Source organism: Notothenia rossii, assembly GCF_949606895.1.
Source record: "Notothenia rossii genome assembly, chromosome: 10".
Taxonomy (NCBI): domain Eukaryota; kingdom Metazoa; phylum Chordata; class Actinopteri; order Perciformes; family Nototheniidae; genus Notothenia; species Notothenia rossii.
In genome coordinates, this window is record NC_136908.1 from 49,265,227 (window position 1) to 49,282,190 (window position 16,964).

At 39.9% G+C, this 16,964-nt stretch overlaps 3 protein-coding genes across 4 annotated transcripts; 1 reads left to right on the plus strand and 2 right to left on the minus strand.

The window, feature by feature from the left end:
• Positions 1-71: 71 nt before the first annotated feature.
• Positions 72-3,209, plus strand: bik (BCL2 interacting killer). Of its 2 annotated transcripts, none has more exons than XM_079652855.1 (6): positions 72-119; positions 208-236; positions 1,259-1,361; positions 1,951-2,103; positions 2,189-2,310; positions 2,598-3,209. In XM_079652855.1, the coding sequence occupies exons 3-6, from the start codon at positions 1,267-1,269 to the stop codon at positions 2,777-2,779; spliced, it is 552 nt and encodes a 183-aa protein (XP_079508981.1). In that variant the 5' UTR covers positions 72-119; positions 208-236; positions 1,259-1,266; the 3' UTR covers positions 2,780-3,209. The 2 variants fall into 2 exon arrangements, with proteins under 2 accessions (XP_079508981.1, XP_079508982.1); XM_079652856.1 differs by having other exon boundaries at positions 2,189-2,303.
• A 10-nt stretch (positions 3,210-3,219) lies between these two features.
• On the minus strand, positions 3,220-6,192 carry mcat (malonyl CoA:ACP acyltransferase (mitochondrial)). Its single transcript, XM_079652854.1, has 5 exons — positions 5,616-6,192; positions 4,978-5,065; positions 4,677-4,894; positions 4,358-4,495; positions 3,220-3,633 (listed from the first exon to the last, which is right to left on the minus strand). Exons 1-5 carry the CDS (start codon positions 6,015-6,017, stop codon positions 3,358-3,360), a joined length of 1,122 nt encoding a protein of 373 aa, XP_079508980.1. The 5' UTR covers positions 6,018-6,192; the 3' UTR covers positions 3,220-3,357.
• Positions 6,193-6,413: 221 nt separating this feature from the next.
• def6c (DEF6 guanine nucleotide exchange factor c) lies at positions 6,414-16,173 on the minus strand. The gene is made up of 12 exons (XM_079653152.1): positions 15,677-16,173; positions 14,852-14,992; positions 13,732-13,914; positions 10,658-10,888; positions 10,431-10,577; positions 10,218-10,326; positions 9,412-9,641; positions 8,725-8,832; positions 8,083-8,249; positions 7,226-7,424; positions 7,044-7,134; positions 6,414-6,881 (listed from the first exon to the last, which is right to left on the minus strand). The coding sequence occupies exons 1-12, from the start codon at positions 15,770-15,772 to the stop codon at positions 6,709-6,711; spliced, it is 1,875 nt and encodes a 624-aa protein (XP_079509278.1). The 5' UTR covers positions 15,773-16,173; the 3' UTR covers positions 6,414-6,708.
• Between the last annotated feature and the right edge of the window lie 791 nt (positions 16,174-16,964).

Genomic DNA, 16,964 nt, shown 5'->3' on the forward strand with positions numbered 1-16,964 from the left:
TGGTGCTGATCTGTCGCCCCCTGGCGGTTAGTGTTTGCAGCAGCAGGTAAAGGCGTGGTTAGTCCGGTTAGTCACATTGTGGCAGTTACCTGAGAGCAACAAGATTAAAGGACGCTGCTGTAAGTACAGGAAAAACACTTTACGAATATTTATTCATTTCATTACCTACCTAACATTTAAACTATTATGTCTTTATATGTATTACAGGGCGGCGTCTACTTTAATCTACACACAAGGTAGGTTTTATTTTTATTTATTTTTTTATTGTGCCTTCACCTGTTGTAGGCCTTCTGTCTGGAGCATTTATATCCGTTTAATATATAATGAAACTAATCCAACACCATACAATACCCTAGTTAATTTGTAAATGTAGTAAGTGATTTCAAATGATTTTATATCTGTGGGATTAATGTGTATTTAATGCGTGTGATCTTCAAAACGACCTTTGTTTGCTTTGGGTAAGAAGGATGACTTCATCTCTTTGTTATGACAATATGGCAAATGATTATAGGATCTTACACAATTAAAACTCCAAACTGTCGTCTGGGTATTTTATTTTAGATCTAAAGCTATGATTATATCATTATAGGTTCCTTAACTATAAAATCATAGCTCAGGGCTATATTTTTGATGATATTATTGTCGTCAAATTAACTGTAAAGATAAGTGCATATTTACGAAAAGGGATTTTTTTTTTCTTAGGTAATAAGAAAACTGCTGTAAAATCTAAAACCAAGACATTTTGTATTTCTTCTTGGTAAGGCAGTTTGGTTGATTTGAGTTATGTAAATGCCTCATTTGCATTGAAGGCACATGAGTGCAGGTGGGAACAGGAAGTGCTCTGAGGACAGGGAACACACCTGATCTTTTGGGGAAAATAACAAGTCATAAAACCAGTAATAAAGCTAGATTAGATACACAGATTCTTGCATAAACTAGTTCTAAATATTCACACTTGTGTTGATGTATATAGTAGTATGTAGGCTACAACCATCCAGCAGATGAGGTCATCTCTTCAGATCTGGAAGAGCCTGTTTTGTCTACCTGGTTTTGTCTCCGATAACACATCCACCACCTATCCGGGTCACATGAGCCAGTATTTGCACAGCCTGTTTATGAACGTTGGGAGTCGAGCAGCAAAACACTTTTTTTCACCATGGAGCCATTACCTCATCTGCATGGCTGATGAAGCTCTAGGAACTCTCTCTTACATTATGCTGATATGAATCATTTGAATAAAACCAGTTTCTCTTTGCAGAAAACAAGATGGTGGAGCAAACTAGACAGCCGAGGCGCGTGGTGTCCCTGCAGGCTGGACTTGGGGAAGGGGACACTGACGTCCTGCTAGACGTGAACCTCAGGTATTAGACCATTCCCCAAATTAGTGAGAAAAACAACAACAACAATAATGCTCAGACCGACGTCAAGTGGGATCAATTGTACCAAAAATAAACAAAAACTATAAAAACAGTTGTTGACGGTCAACAATTACATTTATTTAAGTACTGTGCCTAAGTTTGATTTAGGAGTACTTGTATTTAACTCGAGTATTTACATTTTCTTCTATTTTATACTCATATACTTACTTGTAGTATATATATACTACACGCTAATAAAGAGCCAAATATTGTACTGACTACTTTTATTTGATACATCTAGCTACTTTTAAGATTATACAATCAATAATAGGAATAATATATAATCAACCAAGTTTATAAAATCAGATATTGATCCCTTGGTGATAATCACAAGCTCAGCATTATGTAAAGAAAATAAAGCTTCTCCTTTACTGGCAGCAACTTTAAAGTAATTGGGTTTTGTTTTAACATCTCATTTATATGAAAAAATTCCCCAAGATGTGGTACATGCTACTACCTTTTCTCAAAGTGTGTGAGAGAACGGTAACATTGTGAACATAACTGAATCAGAGTGATTGTGGTTACCCTCCAGGATAAATGAAAGGGCTGCGCGGGCCTTTGGGAGCCAGTTGGCTGCGATTGGAGACCAGATGGAGCAGGAGTGGGCCGGCAGACGGACCCCCTGGCTGCCCCCTCCTCTCTACATGCTGAGACCTGCGCAGGCCCTGACCAGGACCATATACAGGTATAACATCTGTTACAAAGAAAATCTACTCCACCTCAACAGTTAAGTGACTGGCTGATAAAACGTTGGTGTTTTTCTCTTCCAGGGATATCCACAGGCAGTTGTGGGGCTTCCAGGGCCTGTCTGCAGGGGTGAAGGCCTGGATAGAGAGCACTGCGCCTGGGCAGGGGATCTTCAGAGTGGACGCCTGGGCAGCCTGGGTAAAACGTATTCTGTCGTATTTTATCTGTCTCAAGTGACCTTTTCTAATTGCACAAAATCAGGGTTTGTATGGTGTTAAGACTACAATTTAAGCAATATTAAGGTATAAAATATAAAAAGATTCCAATATTGACCAAACCTTTAAAACTCTGAACTAACCTTGTACAAAACATAATTGATATGCATGCACATTTTTCCCTTCACATTCAAAATGTCTTTATCGCAATGCTATTTGAAACTTGGGGCCAAATTATCCAAATAATAGTATCATTTAATTTTCTTTCTTTTCACAGGTGTCCAATTTAAAACCAGTAGCCTGCGCTGGCTGGACCAGAGGAGCACTGGGGACGGTGGCGCTGGTGGCTGCAGTCATCATTTTCACTGCAATGTGGAAGGAATAAAAAGCCTTAAAAAAAAGGGCCATAAGCAGGTCTTTTGGGCCGTTATATCTTTGACAAAAAAAGTTTGCAAATGAATCACTATTATTACTTACTGATTTGTTTCTGCTGTTTACTTTGAATTCTCTTTTTTTGTATACTATTTTGATTGTATTGCATTTAAAATTATATGACCAGAAACAGGAGTAAAAAAAAAAGAAAAGAGTTCAATTAGTTGTGTGAAAATTGTTTAAATTGGTTTTACAGTGTTGCCCGAAGAGATGGCCAGCGTATTGTAGCAGTGACATGTTTCACAGATGTATTAATTTTAAAACTAATATTTGACCCATGAATGTACTGTTGCTGGCCTGCAGTCTTTATCCAGATTTGTTCTTACGGGGTTTAAGAGGCAACATTTTTTACAAATTATAAGCAGCCCGGCTTAATATAAAATGAAGGGAGCTGGACTTTCTGTGTCAGATTTGAACATGCTTTTTCATGTGATGCAAATAAACTTGTAAATGATGACATTTTGCAATTTCAATAATAAAAAATATTTAATTACATAATGATAATACACTTACAGTACAAGACCATACGCAGCAACCACAGGAGCTTACAGGTCTTTCTGTTGGTGTCCACACACACATTTTTTGACCTCCACACCTCTTCATATTTAGTCTTCTTCATGAATGGTGACGTCCACATGTTCATACGTTTTGAAGGCCTTCATGTTACACCTCTGTAGTGTGGCACCGAGCTGATTTCCCGGGCCGACCTCGTAGGTGTAAGGGAACTTCTTTCCGTGCGTCCTCTCGTAGATCTCGTGCAGCGTTTGCTCCCACTTCACCGGTGACACCAACTGCGTCACCAGCTGCCGGCGCACGTGTTTCTCGTTCATGTAGCGCTTTCCGTCCACGTTAGAGTACACGTTGATGTCGGGACGACGGACCTGAACGGGAGAGCAATATAGATGTTAGATGAAAAGGTGAGCTACTAAATTAAGAGTGTCGGCGAACAAATTGGCTAATGATGAGGTTACAAATGATCACATGACATGGAGTGATGAAAATAATTCATCTTGAGGGGCAGAGGACGTCCTTTTTTATTTTCCACAATACAAATGGTAGGTGAATGATGTAGGTTTGTTAAAGTTTGAATTAACAGATAAATCTTTTGTCCATAAAATGTCATAAAAAGGAGAATATATCTATTTAGTTTACTATTAATGACAAGGAAACAAACACATATTTTGCACTTTAGCATGAATAATGACTAATATTAACATTGGATTATTCAAATCAAGTCCAGATTTATATTTTTGTTGATAGACTGATTCATTAATTGGTTAATTGTCGCAGTAGTCGTGTTTTTTTTTAATGGGAAGTTGGGAACCACTACACAAGTAATTTTAACACATTTCTTATTTACATTTCTTACATTTTGTAAATGGTTTATGTTGATGAAGTTTTCATTTAAAACTATACGAGGTTTATAATTTTGGAGCAGCTCTTCTATAAGTGGGTGACTTGAGGGTGGGTCATGGGTGCCACACTATATTTTTTGACCATACACTTTGAATACGGTTTCACTATGAAAAAACTAGGCAACATGAACTTCAAGTACATGTTTATATAACATGATTAAGATGTAGCTTAATAAAACCTGTGACTGACCTCCACCTGTCTGAGCACCTCTCTGAGCGGTTCAGTAGCCGACTCCATCAGCTCCGTGTGAAAGGCCCCGCTGACCGGGAGGGGTTTGGTCCTCATGAACTGGAGACGTCGAGAGTTTTGCTGCAGGAAATCCAGAGCCTGAGGAGAGAATACAGTTATGATGAAATAGATTCAGAGCCTGTAAATTGTAAGCTCATCTAATCACACTTTTACACACATCAATATAACTGTACTTTAGATAAAACAACAAGGATTTGTGGTGAAAGTTGTCTCATCTGTTAATAGCTATATGTTGGATGGCTGCCATAATGTTCCATACCTGCTGATGCCCTGCGATGACCCTGCCATCAGGGAACAGGTAGTTGGCCACAGAGCAGACGGGCTCCTCGATCCCCAGGCTCATGCAGTGCTCTTTAGCCTGCAGACAGGCGTGTTTATACTGAGCCGGAGGTCTACCAACAACGGACAGCATCCCACTGGGAACCAGCTCTGATGCTCTCTGCATGGCCTCTGCACGAACCTTCACCACATACAGAGCTATAGGACAGGTTAATATAAAACATATTCATTTTTTAACTGAGCAACATAGTATTTGTGTGCAAGTTAGGAAACAAACTTACCTTCTGCAAAGTTCATGGCTCCAGAAAAAACCAGAGCAGCAAATTCTCCAACACTAAAACCTGCAGCAGCGACACACATCTCAATGGCCTGTGGACAAGTGTCAGAAGTTACTTAAAACAATGAAATAATATGTATTATAAATTAAATTACTCAACAGCATATTGAGTTGATCATTATCTCCACTGCTTCTCTACGTTTCAGAGGCAAATCTTTTTTTTGGTGGCATTTTCCCTCATATGATAGCACTAGCAGTTATGGAAAATAACCAAGTATATATTCAAGTATGGAACAGAAGTACAATTTTGATATACTTCTACTTTACTGGATTCATTATATTTTATGATACTGTATACCTTTACTCTAATAATTTATTGTGCACCCTATAAGATTACATTTCAAATAATACACATTTTAGTGGTATGATAAGAAATGCCCACTTTTACAAGCTGCAGCATTAAAGTGATTAGCACTATTGCATTCATAATTATAATCCTGTAATATATTACATGGGGTTTTAAAATGGGGCATTCTGCATACATAGTACTTATATTGTATATATTTATATTTTACTCGGTAGTATTTCTGCTTATACTGCTGGTCAAAGGATTTTATGTTATTCGACTAATCGGACAGGCACCTTGGGGTTCTCGTGGTTGAGCCTCTCCACCGCAGCCAGCGAGGTGACGAACACGGCGGGCTGACAGTGCACCGTCCTCTGCAGCTCCTCCTCGGGGCCCTGCAGGCACAGAGACAGCAGGTCGTACCCGAGGATCTTCTGGGCCACCGTGAACATTTCCTTAACGTTAGGGTACTGCAGGAGTCCTCTACCCATGCCCACAAACTGGCTGCCCTGGCCGGGGAATAGGAGCACGGAGCACTCGGCGGGGTCCTTCTTGGGTCTCCGCTGCTCCGTTGTTTCGCTGTCTGGGAAAGAAGCCGGGGTTTCGGGGTGTTTGGTGCAGAGTCTCCTGTTCACAGACACCAGACTGACCTTCCCTCTGGAGGCTGCTGACAGCCGAACACCCACTAAAGCCAGCATGGCGTCACCTGATTATGTCCTCACAGGTTAAGAAAGACCCATACTCTGTCTGGAAATCTATAATTTATTTAGCAAGAACTATTAAGTTTATTCCTTACAGTCAACATGGGACAGTCCTGACGGCCGCCATGTTAATTGACGTCACAAGGTTGATTTGTTCTTCTTCCGGTTCATCTCTATGTTCTTTCATCATACAGCGACACCTTCAGGTCATAATATGTCACGACTTTATATTCTAAAAACATTTACAATGACTTTCTATTATCTTCCCCTCAATAAATATCGACTACAGTATTCAGACAACCAACAAGGTAAAACATTTTCAATCTGCGTTCAAAAATCCAAATATACAGAAACAGAGACAGAAAAGAGACACTTTTATTTAATTAAAAGTTTAATTTTATTAAAGATATCTTAGAGCGATTGTATGAATTAAAATGTGTTTCCCATGAAAATGAAAGAGTTAACAAAATGTTTTTATTCCTCAAAACTTTATTGTACAAAACCGTATTTCTCAAGTGAGTCAATTGTGTTGTATTAAATCCTGTATCACTACATATTGTGTCATTTTTCTCCATTTTAGTGTGCGTTTTAAAAATATAAATATAATACAATGCTTATGCAGATTATTTTCTTGTATTATAAATAGCTTTTCTCCTTCCAGTCTCCACTCTCGGTCTAATCCAGATGTTTAATCTGACAGGTGGGCGGCCTCCAGCTGCTCCTCCAGCATCTCGCTGCCTTCTGGCATCTTTCTGTTTTGATCGGCCCTCATTTTGTATTTAGAGATGAACTCATTACTGGCCAATGCTCCTTCCTTTTTTGGACACATGCTTTTTGATAAATTGCGATTATCCGCACGTCCTACGAAACAAAAACAAAAAACATTTTCATGACAAAATTTGATCTTGTTCACAGATAAATTGGTCATTTAGGTCTGAAGTAGGATATATTTCAAGCACCCTTTCGGTGCGTTTGAAAATCTCATAAACGTGATAACAGTTTCAATCAAGGTTGGTGTTTTACCTCCGGGACTGATGGGTGTCATGAGGCGGTTCAGCTGGACGTTCCAGTGTTTTACATGTTGACTGGCATATCTCAGCTTCTCTTGTACCTCCTGGAATAGGAAAATCACAAAAAGTAGTTTATAATGCATGCTTTTTTATAGTTTTAAACTTGCTGCACATTGAGCTCCCAATCTTTCTTACCTCCAGGCGCTGGTGGCTCCTCTGGCGAGAAGCCTGCAGATCCTGGAGCTCCTGAGAGGCGGAGTGCAGAGCTGAGGGGGTGTCCTCGTCCGGCCTGCCGTCTGAGGCCTCCTGTATGGGGCTGAGGCACTTCAAGGCCCTCTGCTGCTCCTGCAGGTGCTGGAACTGCTTCTTCTTTGCGTCTTCTTCCCGTAGCACCCTGGAAAAGAGAAGAACCCAACTGAAATCAAGTAACCTCTCATGTCTGATATGTTTGGCTGGTAAGGATATATGTTTCAGTGAGACTTCTATCTTATGGGGATATAATTATCCAGTTGCAAAGAAATATCCTTAAATGCAGCCAGAAAGCATAGAAAACAGTGGCTCCTCAAACCTACAGAACCTGCCTGAGACTTTTTACATTCTTACGTTTTCCCGTAAACTTTAGGATTAAAGTAATCCAGAAATATTTGTCACTAAATCCATGGACTCTTCGCATTCAAGGACTACTAATAGCTCATTCGGTGTACTTTGAATACTGTATGAAAACAAATATAGGATGTGTTTTAACACTGCTACTTTATTCCTCAACGGCATTATACTTCCTGTTTATAATCCCCAAAGCTTTATGGGAAGAAGTCATTAAACTTAAGAGAAGAATTACAAATAATAAGAACTTTTAACAGTGTGTCTTCATGTTGAACTTAAATATTTAGTTGCATTAGAAAGGTTCATAATGTCTAATCAACATGGTGCTTATGTGACACTCTCCTTTATTGGTTCCTACTTTGCCCTGTGTGAAAACGCAGTGTGGGACTTCTGAAACATCTGGCTTAGAGAAGGCTATAATAGGAATACAGTTGGCTTTTGTTTATCACCTCTCCAGTTCCTGTCTGGCCCTCTCCTCCTCCAGCCGGGCGTGGATCTCCATGTTGAGAGCAGACTCCAGTTTCTGCTGAGTCAGCTCCAACTCCTGGATCCTCTTCTTCTGTTGCTCAGCCTCCTTTTCCTTCTCCTGCATCTCTGCCTGCATGCTTTCTCTCAGCTAACACACACACACACACACACACACACACACACACACACACACACACACACACACACACACACACACACACACACACACACACACACACACACACACACACACACACACACACACACACACACACACACACACACACACACACACACACACACACACACACACACACACACACACACACACACACACACACACACACACACACACACACACACACACACACACACACACACACACACACACACACACACACACACACACACACACACACACACACACACACACACACACACACACCAATATTGAGCAGAAATAACTGACCTTTTCCTGATTCACCTTTTCCATGAATCTCACCACATAAACTCGCTGAAGGTTAAGTCTGACATTTACACCGCCAATGTTTTGGTGCTCTTTTCAGAACTCTGAATTCAGCGAATCATAAATAAACGTTGACATCTGGAAAACTTTCTCTCACCGACTCGGCCTCCTTCAGCTGTCTCTCCAGCTCCATCTGCACCTCCTTCTGTTTCCTCCTCTCTTTTTCCTCGGCCTCCCTTCGTTTGGTTTCTAATTCACGTGCATGCTGCAAGACACAGATAAAGTTAAAGGTTCAAACAAAGCTATGAGTTATCGTCCCCCAGTTGCGTAAAGTAACTAAGTATATATTTTAAAGTAATATACTAAAGTACAATTCTGAGCTACTTGAGTATTTGCCACTTTGAACTTCTACCCCACTACAATTCAGAGGTGAATTGTGGACTTTTACTCCACTAAATTTATTTTATACCTTTAGTTGCTTTGCAATTTCGGATTAATGTTAAACAATATAATCAACACTTAAATAAGACTTTAGTTTGGATTACCTTTGCATGCTACCCTGAAATGAATTAAATAATTAAAACTAGCTGCACATTTACCAGCTTTATATATACACATTAATGCATCAATAATTATAATCAAAACATGTAATATGTATTTTTCTGAAATCGGCCCAATCTGTATAAAGAGTCAAAAAAACGTTTTGGTACTTTAGTTATATTCAGATGCTAATACTTTTGTACTTTTACTTGGGTAACATTTTGAATAGAGGACTTTTACTTGTAACAGAGTATTCCTACATTCTGGTACTTCTACCACCAATAAGTTATTCCTCCATTCTCACCTGTATGATACTTTCTATTTCTAAATCCTGTCTGTCTTTGTCTTTCTCCATCTTCTCCATCTCCTGGATGTTGGAGTCCTCTGATAGGCTGCTCAGGCTGCTGCCGCTGCTCCGGGCGCTCCGGCTTCGCTCCCGGTGGCTGTGTTCCCTCTGGACCCGCCGCTTCAGCTTCAGCACGAAGTGAAGAGAGGCCTTCGCCTCGCTCTGGAGACGGAGGGCTGTCTGAAGAGCTGGAGAAGGGGAAGGGAAAAAATAAAAGACCCCCATTATTTTAATAAAGATGATGGTACACAATATTATTTGTATATATTTAATTTTTTCCATTTATTTTATATTTATTTTTCCTGTTCATCTTTTTATTTTAGTCGTTTTTAATATTATTCTTTAATATATTTAACTTTCCTGTACATCTTTTAATGAAGTATTTTAATTTTATTCTGTCTTTTATTTGTTTTTGTGTTTCTATGCACAAATTAAACTTTGACAATAGATCCAACACATAACACAGTGAGCACTTAAAATAAATAATTATAATAAAAGAAAACTGTGACATATGGGAAAACAATCGCTTTCTTGCAGTTGGATGAGAACATGGACACAACAGTCTGCACAGTTCAGACAGCAGCTGGATAGGAATGTTATCAATCTTTTCATCTAACCACCCAAAATGCCAAACTATTCCTCTAAAATGTTCTTTAAAAAGCCAGTGAATAAATTAGAGCCCCCAGTGATCACACACACGATGAATCACTGCGATCAAAATGTAATGACTGACTGTTTGCTAACACTTATACACACCAACACACCTTGAGTCCACTCCACCTTCTGTCTCTGGTCGGACGCGCTCATCTCAAAGGTTTTAGTGTGAGTCTTCACACAGAACAAACAGCGCTTCCCCTCCCTGTCTGCAATAGTCTGAGACAGATTGAGGGTTAAAGAATTTCAGGACTTTGCCTGAACACATCCAAAGATACTGCACAATGAAACGTGCAGTGTTTACGCTATATTTCCTCACCCACCTCTATGACGCAGCTGTTATCCAGCTGGATCTCCCCTCTCTTATCTTTTAATGCCTCGCTGACGTAGTAAGCCATGGAGGAGGGCTTCAGCACAAACCAGCGTTCAGTCCAGTTCCGACGTACATGGCCCTTTTTCCACATATAACCCTGGAAAACAAAGGACAGAATTTTAGGAACACAAAACTGACTAGCTCGATGACAAACAGAAAAAGGAGGAAAATACTCACCCTTTTGAGAACATTGTGATACATCTCAAGAAAGACCTCGTTCAGAGCCAGACTGAAGGCCTCGGCGCTGGTGACCCTCAGCAGCCGGCCAGCAGCCATGTGCTCCAGGAAGGTCCATACAGACATATCACTCTCCTGCACCGGGGCATCCTGGGATATTAAGTCCTCCAGTGGCTTCCCGTCCCACTCCTGGCTCATAGCTGTGGAGATTTTCTTGAGGAGATACTCCACCTAAAAGCATTCAAATATGAGAATGAAATCGTTTGGTGTGTTGAGACTGGTCCAAACTTGCAAAGTGAAGCGATGTCGACTGAAACAATTTGTTTTTCTCGAATGTGTGATTTTAATCTCAGAGTTTTTTTCTCACACATGTATGACCTATAATCCGAGTATATTCTACCTTCACCATTTTAATCTCAGAGAATATCCAAGTTTTGACTGAATTCTTGTAAATTCATTTTTCTCCTCAAAATCCTACACCCCTTACCCTTACGCTCTTAATTATCATGTGTATACTTCTTTACCTACACTATCCATAATACGCCCCTGTACATATCTTACCGATGTATTTCTGTGACTAAATGTACTTTTACAGAGGAAAGCTACAGAGCTGATAAGACAAAAGCAGTTTATTTTGGTCTCTGTCGACAGGAAACCAAAAGCTTTATGGAGGAAGCGGCGGAAGGAAGAGACTCATTAACTTTCTAACTAGCACTTGCTTTTTTCTACTGTGAAAAAATGTGAATCATTCCGACTTCATGGGACCACTAGCAGGGTTTATATGGAACATAATATGTACTTCTAGTAGTTAGGAGATCACATTGAAAAAGGCTCATGCGACTCCCTTAAAGCCATTGTTGTTGCCTTGCGATATGTTGCCTTGCGATATGTTGCCTTGCGATATTTTGCCTTGCGATATGTTGCCTTGCGATATTTTGCCTTGCGATGTGTCGCCTTGCGATGTGTCGCCTTGCGATGTGTTGCCTTGCGATGTGTTGCCTTGCGAAACTTGATTTGCCTTATGAATGTTAAGGAAGGAATTCCTGCACTTTATTTATTTATTTAGTTGGAATGCTGTTAACAGCATTCCAACTAGCTGTTCTTCTACGCACGAAAAGTTTATTATTCCGCCGACTTATTTTGCTGCGCTTCTTCTCCCGCATTGAACATCGCAGAAACTCCGTTCAAACATCAAAACGTTCAGCTCGGTCGGGAATCGATGGCTATTGCTTTTCTCATTCATAACTTTCATAATTCCAGAGTTACATCCCATAATTCATCACATTTTTTACATTTTAACTTTAACATTGCGCAGCTCGTTAAGGCAGAGTGCGTGATGTCAGAGTTAGAGTGGAGGACAGTTTGAAATTTGCCTTCATATATTTTTTTTAAACTGCCATAATTCCCAAACCCTACATTCCTGAGACATAATTTTTCATGACAAACGTAGGAAAACATCCCGTAGCTTGAAAAATGACAAATAATTAAGCAAAAAATAATTAAACAAAATGCTTTTTGAGGGCATGAAGTGACAAAAACGTTCAACATTCCTCCATTAAAGCCCATTGTAATTTCAGGCTGATATTTCCTCACGGCAGCAGCCGCACACCTTTAGTTAAACTGCCAAAAAGACCACCTTATTAACCCGAAACTACACAAAAATTACACTTCAGATACTCAACTTTCTTGACATGCTTCACGTTTTCAAATTTCACAGATATCTGTTACGGTTCTTCCACAAAACGCTCACATGTAAGAGGTTCATCTCTCATTCAGAACAATGAAGCCTTTGAAGTCTAGGCACCTCGTTAGCTCAACTATAAACACCTGTCCAATGGAAAACGATGATGTCATCACTCCAGCAGACTTCAGATAGCAGTGTGCAAACAGTCCAGCCGTGAAGACGTCTACAGGACAGTTTTGAGATTTCTTCAAATGCCGTTGCCATGGCAACACAATGCTCGCCTTGAAACACGGTTTTCTCATAACTTCAGTGAAAATACTCCAAACAGCCCAGAACTTCACAGGTTTGGTAACGATGCAGCCATCAACGCATCTAAGCGTAGTATGGGGTGTCATCAAATGCCGTTGCCATGGCGACGAACCCCTCGCCATGAAATACGATGTAGCTGTAAGTCCCATCGACACGGTCCAATTGTCCCCCAATCTTCACTTGTATATCACCGGTCCATGCCTCAACAGCTCTACGCCAAATCTGAGATCTCACCATATGCCGTTTCCATGGAAACGCATCCCTCGCCATAAAACATGATGTTGCTATAAGTCCAATGGACACGGTCCAATCTTCCCCCAATCTTCACTTGTATATCACCGGTCCATGCCTCAACAGCTCTATGCCAAATTTGAGATGTCACCATATGCCGTTTCCATGGAAACGCATCCCTCGCCATAAAACATGATGTCGCTATACTGTAACTCCTATGCAAATGTTCAAAAAGTGCTCAAACTTCACAAGTGTGCTTACAGTCCAGCCGTGAAGACATCTACGGGACAGTTTTGAGATTTCTTCAAATGCCGTTGCCGTGGCAACACAATGCTCGCCATGAAACACGGTTTTCTCATAACTTCAGTGAAAATACTCCAAACAGCCCAAAACTTCACAGGTTTGGTAACAATGCAGCCATTAACGCATCTAAGCGTATTATGAGGTGTCATCAAATGCCGTTGCCATGGCGACAGATCATTCGCCATCAAGTTAGTTCAGAAGTTTGCGGTTCAAATATTCTGCTGCTATTCCAAGCCTTTTCACTTTCTTTTCTTCTCTCATCACACATTCAAGCCCGCAGTGTTGTATGTATCATTTCAATCTAAATTATTCACTTTTTTTCTTACACATTACATTTCAGCAGTTTAGCGTCAGATTTTCAGCATAAAGCCTTCCCACTAGCAATTTCTTCAGGAATTGCATTCTCTAGATTTCTTTTGCTGTACAATGCCAAAATGCATTTTATACTGGGAGGCGAGAAAACTCCAAAATATAATTATGATAGACTTGAGTCACACTTGCTGTTGACTCCTACCACAAATTCCTGTTTCATCGTCAACAGCTTTACCTCCTCAGGTATCATCACCAGTGGGTAGCGGTCTTCAGACAACAGGTTGAATAAACAGAAGAGCTTGAAACAGTCTCTTTCCGATAGCATCGCCCCCTGTGGTAACCCTCTGAAGTTCTTCTTCATGGTCATCATCCAGCACAGGTCGTCAAACTTCTCCTTGTCGAAGATCCCCTCTTTGACCTGAAAACATAGAAAAGAGACTTGTTTAACTGCTCTTAATTGGAAAACTGTGGACCAAGAATGCCAATGTGGATTAAAGAAAATGCATCACAATGTCAATGGAAAAGATACGGCATATCAAATGTTTTTGAGGAAGTGTGGAGACCTTTAAAGGTCCCCTAATTGACTCTTCTTCAACAATCTATTATAGGTCTCAGATATATACAAAACATGTCTCTGAAGTGTTTGGCTTGAAATACCAAACAGATCACGCATTGCTGCATGCCATAAACCCCTCTGTTTCAGCCCTGTTTTAAAAGTGCTGATTCTGTGTCTGTAGCTTTAAATGAAAAAGATATGCCCAACTCGAACGCACCCTCTGTTTAAAAAACCATAATGGTACTCTAGCAGGAGATTCAGGTGATAAGGTGGGCGGGTGTTACCTTGGTTGGTTATTGGCTAACAACCCCAAAAAACATTGTGACATCACAAAGTGGCCAAAGTCGAATAAGCTGATTTTTTCGGACAGGTTTCTATATCGATGGATCAGGACAAAAAGAGAGAGAATCTTTGATCCTGAAACTTTCCGAATATTTTAACACATGGTTATGACTAAAAGACATAAAAGTGGATTTTGCACAAAAGGTGACCATTCATGCACTTCTCAAGATATGGAGGCAATGTAGGTGCTTTATTTGTTTGATTAGATTATTATGATGATTTCATGCTTGATTGACCTAATTGTAAATCACTTTATATAATTGCATTCGCTAAATGAAATGTAATGCATGATCATTTTGTCCATTTATTAACTATTTAACTGAGGATAGGGATGGGGTGATGGGAGAGAGAACAGGGTGGAAAATGTAAATGTATATATATATCGGGAAATGTATAAATGCGATATATTCACAGAAAAAAATAAAACATATAAAACATTTCTGTTTATAACTGCAACCTTATCAAGTATATATTTGTTGAGGTAGGGCATGTAGCCGTGATTAGACACCGGCCCATCGTCATCATCCTGGAAGTGTTCCTCCAGAGCCACCGGGTCGTGTGGAATGTTCAGCACTGTGTACAGGTTGTGGGACAGCACCTGAAGAACACACACATATACAGGTGATTAGTCACATAAACACATCATCTCAATGTTTTTTTCTGTGCTCAGCAGATTTCTTCATACACACACAACCCCAGATAGCTGGTTCAAAGCATGTCAGGACATATTTCTGCTATTTCCCTGGATTCTTCTCTCTACAGAGGATCTGTCAGGCATGTAGGGACTGGACGGAGCTACATGACAGACAAAAAATAAAACTCACTGAGGGGAAACATGGCTAAATAAGATCAATACTGTTTTATCTCTTACATTGTATTTGATACATTGACAGTGCTGGTATTATGTCACTGTTTATGTTTCCGTGCCACAGAGAAAGATTGGACTTTGAACTTGAAACTGGGCACATGCTTCTCCTTCAGTTTGATCAGGTTATGTGGAATTTAGAAAAAAAGCTTTATCAAATATTTGAACTCGTATGTGAGCTTGAAGGGCGTTTATGTTGAAACAGTTCTCAGATTACAATGTTTATTCACCCAGTACAAGCAAGTATTTCACTTGATGCAAATACAACGATATATGGTTGAGTTTTGGCTTGTTGTCAGCCACAAAAATGTATTTGAATGAAAAAAGTATCACAGTTAAAGTCAGTTTTTGTGTCCAGTCGACGGAACTCGCTCTCAGTTTCCTGATCTTAAATTGCCTGCATACATTCCTGCTTACCTTTAACTGTGATTTGGACACTTTGCCACATTTTTCGACGTCCAGCGATGTGAAAGCGTACCAGATAGACTTGAGGAGTTCGGTTTTTAAGTCCATTTTGGAGACGTCTCTGTGCACAAAAACAAATGCATTTCCAAGCGCAGCGCGTGGCTTTTACTCAGCGACGGTCCAGCGAGTGGTGGAGAGAATTGCCAAATATAATGTGGGGCAGAGTACAGGCTGCTGTGCAAACTGCAAAGCACCGAGAGGATTCAGATGCAGGCCACACTTAAAGAGGCGGAGAGAAGAGATAAAGGTCTATACTTTACTCTGTGTACAATAATATAAAAAAAGATTAAAAAAAGGTTTGGTTTACATTAATCCCAATATTGTCTGGATACCGTTCTTCCAAGCCACTCCTTAAAACATGTAACGGAAAACAATTAAAACAGTTTAAGGGAAAATGACATATATCCAAGCTAAATCCCGAGCTATAGGACATTTATCCAGGCTACGGTTTATTTCCTCAAAGTGATACCAGCAAAACCAAGAATACAGATTCATGATGCTTTAATGACACACCCCTTAGTTTAATACAGTTGTAGAGAGTTTAAATATATTTGAAAATAATATGTATAATTCAAGGTTGTAATGGTGGCTATTCAAGAAACATTATGAATTCATCAATGTGACGCTTAATATTCCTAATTTTATGACATACTTGGAGCTGTGGAGATCTGATGGTGACAATAATTTGCACCACTGTTCAACTTTTTGTCCCTTCTGGTGATCATTTGTTTTGGTAGAATTGAAGTCAAGTCAAGTGCATGTTAAAGCACCCAACCCAAAATGTTATTTAGAGGGCTTGGGAGCATAAAGCCCTTTGTGGTTTCCCTGACTTAAATTGTCGTTCCAACATATTTCCGATCTCCTACATAATGTGATGACACTGCTGGTGGAGAACCTCAGGCTAATTAGGTTAAACAAGGGCAGTGTAATCAGACAGAATATATCCACAAGCCTTGTTAGAGCACAATGTAGGCTAATCAATACCAGATTAGGGTCATGAAAAAGTAATTATATGGAGGCCACAACCCAGAGTGGATATATGTTGGCTAAAGTAATCTTTATGATGAATTATAATTATCTACAGTAGCTATGTAGCATTGTTGATGGTTTTAGGCCCATAAACAAATCAATGTTAGGTCACGCTGTTGTGTTTTGTCACGCTCAGCAGTGATTCTGTATCGGTTGTCTCCCTTCAAGGTCGGATCTAATCACCCATGTCTCAGGTGGTATAAATGAGATG

Bases quoted from the DNA above. Each gene is read 5' to 3' on its own strand.
- bik (XM_079652855.1), top strand. From the start codon at position 1,267: ATGGTGGAGCAAACTAGACAGCCGAGGCGCGTGGTGTCCCTGCAGGCT. The intron at 2,104-2,188 runs GTATAACATCTG...TTTCTCTTCCAG, and splicing joins CTGACCAGGACCATATACAG to GGATATCCACAGGCAGTTGT. The intron at 2,311-2,597 runs GTATTCTGTCGT...TTCTTTTCACAG, and splicing joins CTGGGCAGCCTGGGTAAAAC to GTGTCCAATTTAAAACCAGT.
- mcat (XM_079652854.1), bottom strand. From the start codon at position 6,017: ATGCTGGCTTTAGTGGGTGTTCGGCTGTCAGCAGCCTCCAGAGGGAAG. The intron at 4,895-4,977 runs GTAAGTTTGTTT...CCTGTCCTATAG, and splicing joins AGCCATGAACTTTGCAGAAG to CTCTGTATGTGGTGAAGGTT. The intron at 3,634-4,357 runs GTCAGTCACAGG...TCTCCCGTTCAG, and splicing joins AGGTGCTCAGACAGGTGGAG to GTCCGTCGTCCCGACATCAA.
- def6c (XM_079653152.1), bottom strand. From the start codon at position 15,772: ATGGACTTAAAAACCGAACTCCTCAAGTCTATCTGGTACGCTTTCACA. The intron at 10,327-10,430 runs GTGGGTGAGGAA...AATCTGTCTCAG, and splicing joins ATAACAGCTGCGTCATAGAG to ACTATTGCAGACAGGGAGGG. The intron at 7,425-8,082 runs GTGATAAACAAA...TCTCTTTTCCAG, and splicing joins GCCAGACAGGAACTGGAGAG to GGTGCTACGGGAAGAAGACG.